The sequence below is a fragment of the Garra rufa genome, chromosome 2 (genome assembly GCF_049309525.1).
Source record: "Garra rufa chromosome 2, GarRuf1.0, whole genome shotgun sequence".
Classification (NCBI taxonomy): domain Eukaryota; kingdom Metazoa; phylum Chordata; class Actinopteri; order Cypriniformes; family Cyprinidae; genus Garra; species Garra rufa.
Window position 1 is genome coordinate 47,197,566 of NC_133362.1, and position 5,325 is coordinate 47,202,890.

At 38.7% G+C, this 5,325-nt stretch overlaps 1 protein-coding gene across 1 annotated transcript; it reads left to right on the forward strand.

The window, feature by feature from the left end:
* Positions 1-1,535: 1,535 nt before the first annotated feature.
* Positions 1,536-4,900, forward strand: cnrip1b (cannabinoid receptor interacting protein 1b). Its single transcript, XM_073834305.1, has 3 exons — positions 1,536-2,015; positions 3,869-4,013; positions 4,181-4,900. The coding sequence occupies exons 1-3, from the start codon at positions 1,837-1,839 to the stop codon at positions 4,343-4,345; spliced, it is 489 nt and encodes a 162-aa protein (XP_073690406.1). The 5' UTR covers positions 1,536-1,836; the 3' UTR covers positions 4,346-4,900.
* The last annotated feature ends 425 nt before the right edge of the window (positions 4,901-5,325 follow it).

Sequence of the window (5,325 nt, forward strand, 5' to 3'; positions counted from 1 at the left end):
GTCAGGAACAGAGAGCGCGGTCGCCTCCGCGTCAGGAACAGAGACAGCGGTCGCCTCCGCATCAGGAACAGAGAGCGCGGTCGCCTCCGCGTCAGGAACAGAGAGCGCGGTCGCCTCCGCGTCAGGAACAGAGAGCGCGGTGAGGGCCGCGTCAGGAACAGAAACAGCGATCGCCTCCGCGTCAGGAACAGAGACAGCGGTCGCCGTCGCGTCAGGAACAGAGATTGTGGTCTCCGAGGCGTCAGGAACAGAGAGCGCGGTCGCCTCCGCGTCAGGAACAGAGAGCGCGGTGAGGGCCACGTCAGGAACAGAAACAGCGATCGCCTCCTCGTCAGGAACAGAGACAGCGGTCGCCGTCGCGTCAGGAACAGAGATTGTGGTCTCCGAGGCGTCAGGAACAGAGAGCGCGGCCACAGCCGCTTCCGGAACAGAGAGCGCGGTCACGGCCGCGTCAGCCCTGCGCGGCTGCCATCCCCCGAAGGAACGTCTCTGCCTTCGCCCCGAGGCGGACGCGCTCCAGCGCAGCCACCGCCTCATAGGCGTCCATCGCCGCCATATGGGCGTGAATAGCCGCCATCCGATCGGACAGAGTCGTCTCCGAAAAAAAAAACTCCCCGCTGGACCCATAGTGGATGGCTGCATTCTGTCACGTTGGAAATAGGAGGTCTGGGTCCAAATGCAGGTGAGTAGATGTTTTAATGAGAATAATAACAAAACAAACCAAACAAAAAGCCAACACGGCAGACTAAACATAAACTGAAACATAAGCTGAACAAAACAAGAAACACGGTCAAGAGACAGGATCTGAAACACAAAATACACAGAAGACAATGCAGCCATGAAACAGGAGTGAAAGGTGAGAGTTCTTAAAGACCAGATGATAGTGAACAGATGTGAGTGAAATCAGTGCTAATGACAAAGACAGGTGAATGCAATCAGGAAGTGCAGTGTAGGAACAGCGACCTCAGGAGGCTGAGGGGAGACCCACAGCCCCAATCATGACAACATCAAGGAAGTTAAAGAAATACAATTATTTGATTCCCAAAAATGTGTGATATTGCCATGCACTGCACATAAATAAATAAATAAATAAATAAATAAATAAATAAATGCTTTTCTTACTTAGATTTTATGTCTTGTTTCCAGCCAATATATCTAAAAATTCTTAAACAAGAAAAAAACAAGTCAAAATTAAGTGGGTTTTTGCTTGACACAAGCAAAATAATCTGCCAATAGCCAACAGGGCAAGAAAAATAATCTTGTTTTCTGTTTTAAATAAGTTTTTTTTTTTTTGCTTACCCCATTGGCAGATTATTTGGCTCTTTTCTGAATACAATAAAATATTTTTTACTTGTCTAGAAAATCCTTGTTGATTTAAGAATGTTTAGATATTTTGTCTGAAAAACAATACATAAAATCTAAGTAAGAAAAGCATTTCTTGCAGTGTGGTAAAAAAACCACGATAGGATATAGACGGATAGCCTGCCATGGTTTTTTGATGCTATTGCTCAGTGGCACACTTGGTGTCATTGGGCAACAATGGTACTTGAAGTCACTAATTTCGGCAGAAGCATATTTAAATGATCAATTAGCCCAAAACACAAATGCTGTATCGGGTTAATCTGGAGTGGGATCCACCGCCTCGCTCTTGATCTCATTAGGTCACACAGACACGCGCTTGTTCGGATTACTGTTCGGGATTATGGACAGGAACAGCAGACATGACTTTGGACGTGCTTTCTGCGATGCGTTTTTCACGCGTTACGATTTAGTTCAGGCTGAAATATCTTGACCTGTTTTCTCGCACCTGACTGCCTTTCCGCATCATTTGGCATCATGGCTGACATACCCCAACTGATTAAAATCGGCGTTTCGCTCAAAACCACTCCGAATAACGGATCCGTCTACTTCAAATCGGACGGGACCAGATTCGGTCAGACCCGAACCATCAAATTATTGACGGGAACTAAATACAAGATCGACGTGGTCGTGAAACCGGGAGCGGTTGAGGCGACGTGAGTAGATAGTAATTTGTCTATCAGAAACTGAAATATTATATTATTGTTTGTCTCACTTTGATCGTAAATTTCTTGTTTTGAATAAAGCTTTGTTTTCATTGAGTGATATGTTTAATGATTATAGAAACAAATAAACGATGTTTATTTTATGGTGTAAAATTACAAATGACCAATTGTACCATTGTATAGCACAGTAAATACCATGTTATTACCATAAATAAATTAAAACAAAGCAACAAAGAATTTCGTATGTAGCATGTGATGATACATATGGGATGTCATGATTGTGGGGCTTATCCTACAGGATTGTGCTTCATGCACTGACAGAGGGAGCTGACAGATTGCTTCCTTTGGCAGTCAAATCCAGACGATTAAGGCATCAGCCGTGTCTGACTGGCTTCATGTTGTAATGCATGTATTCTTTGTCACATGTAGGCCTACAAATATCTAAGCAAAGGTGTGTTACAATTCAAATAGATCTAAATTTGTGTTTCATTCTGTATGTGTTACTTTATCATATGCTTTCCTTCTATGCATATACTGTAGGCTATATGCACGCACAGTGATGTTCATAATGTTGAAAAGGTTTTTAACATGCTAAATCGTGATAAGGAAATCATATTATAGACAATCAGTATTTACTCCTATGTAAACTGTCAAATGTAGCTGGTGTACACTGATAAAAATGATTTTGTGGTGAAGTATATAATACAGAAAAAACAAATGCAATTTCTGCATTAAATAACTGAGTTCAGGCAAGAATAAAAAAAGAGTAAATTCAATATTAGGCTTGTAGAATTTAAAATTTGAACTTATTTTACTTGGAATTGTTTTTTATTTTTACAAAGATTGTTTAAGTAAATATCAAAGTCATGAACACATTGTTCCCATCATGCACTTGGACATTTTTTGCTGTTTTCAAGATGTATTTACACTGTTTTGTGGTTGCTTTTGTTGTTAGGTTAAGTAACTTGCTGTTTTGTGTAGTGCTGTCAAACGATTAATCACAATTAATCACATCCAAAAATAAAAGTTTTTGTTTATATAGCCTAATATATGTGTGTGTACTGTATATATTTATTATGTATATATAAATACACATATGCATGTACATATTTAAGTAAAATATGTTATGTTTACATATAAAAAAATTAGATATAATATAAATCATATGAATATAAATATACGCATGTAAATACATGTAAATATTTTGAAAATATATACTGTATGTGTGTGTCTATATATACATAATAAATATGCACAGTACACACACATATTCTATGTAAACAAAAACTTTTATTTTGGATGTGATTAATCACAATTAATCATTTGACAGCACTAGTTTTGTGACATCTAGAGTTCAGTCATACTCTAAAACTATTCACTGATTGTTACCGTCATTGTGTATCATGTGTTGAGGTCTCTGTCTTTATTCGGTTGTTACTACATTGAGTCAACATATAACCTTAAAAACAATAATGACCCGTCGACTTGCTTACGTACGTATTTGTAAGTGATCCACATGCTTTAATAACATTTCTTTTCAGTGCTATGATGTTTGATTAAAGGTTACAAACCATGGCTGAGTGAAAACTTGAGAACTGCAGAGTAAACTTAAAATAATTAAGTTGAAATTACTCATTAAACTCTAACTGCATGTGAAATTTAATTATTTCCTTTGCTAATTTTACTTAAATGAGTGAAGTAGATTTTACTTTTAAAAATTGCGTGCAAAAACTTGCCAAATAAAAATTAAGTAAATTTACTTGTTGTTTTTTTCCAGTGTAGTTTATTTTTGGTTGTTGTTGTGACGGTCTCTCCCTGTCTCACCTACATGTCTTATTCCTCAGATCCATGACTATTGGCGGAGTGACTTTTCCTCTGGAGCAGCAGTCTAAAGACCCTCAGTCTGTAGTGTACACCGGGATGTATGACACTGAGGGAGTAACACACACCAAAAGCGGAGAGAGGCAGCCTGTTCAGGTCAACATACAGGTGAGAACTGACAACCCGAGGAGCTGATTGATTTTCAAATGGGAATACGAAGTAAAGCAGTGCAGCTCACTGGGATTCAAAACTATGAATACATTATAACAGCCTGAAGAAGTATGTGACCGTAAAAATAAGGCTTTCACCTGATATGCCGTTTCTGTGCTCGACAGTTCACTCAGGCAGGGCTTTTTGAGACTGTCTGGCAGGTCAAGTTCTACAACTACAACAAGAGAGACCACTGCCAATGGGGGAACAGCTTCAACAGTATCGAGTATGAGTGTAAACCCAACGACACACGCACCCTCATGTGGATCAATAAAGAACTGTTTCTGTAAAAGAGTCTACGGTCAACTGTGAGAGAAGACAATCTTATGAAGAAACACAAACTGTTGACTGTCATTCTCATTGAAATATGAGTCAGCAGTTCCTGATAGTGTAGGAGTGTAGCCTTTCCTGTTAGCGACGTATGTCTACATCATTTTGTGATTTTGTTAGTTTTGTGTTGGTTGATTGAAAATCAAAGCATTGTATCTGATGCAAAATAGTGGCACTTTACCCTGGTTGTTGTGGTGTTGTCTCTCTTTTTGCAGTTTTCCTTCCAGTTGTCTACCTCTGAAGAACCCAGTGAGGATGAAGTTTACTTTTATATGAGTTTACAGATTTTATATAGATTTTATGTTAGACTTGTTATCATACAGTAAATGTAGCATTTTCATAGTAAATTCTAACCATATCTATATATTTCTAGTGTGTCTTTTTATGAGTATTTTGTAATGGTGCATTGTGGTTTATGTGCAATAATTGTAACTCGGGTGTATTTTTCCATATTTTTGCATTTTTAAAAATGGTAATACTCTTAAAAAGAAAAATAAAGTAAACCAAAAATGGATTGTCGTGTGCTTTAACTGTGCAGTCTTGGATTGACACGTATCAGCATGCTTGCAGCACCACAACAGAAGAGGTTTTTAAGCCCCCAGTATCAATGCGGAAATACCCTTATTTTGCATTTGTTTTTACTCATGACTGATTATCTCACAACTGAAAATGACTGAAAATAGAGGGTTACCAATGTAAAGTAACACTTGGCTGTTCAAATGATCTCAACATGCAACCAGCAGGTGGCGCTGCAGCATAGTTTTTAGAAATATAAAGACGAGCAGGCGTTAGCATGTTCATACAACATATAAAGGCCTTAACATCTTAAATAAGGTAAGACCATAAGACCACGATAAGACCTTAAAGTAAGGTTAGGTAAGACCAATTAAAAACCGTCTCAAAGGGTTTATGAAATCTCAGATTAGGTTTTAACACAAAA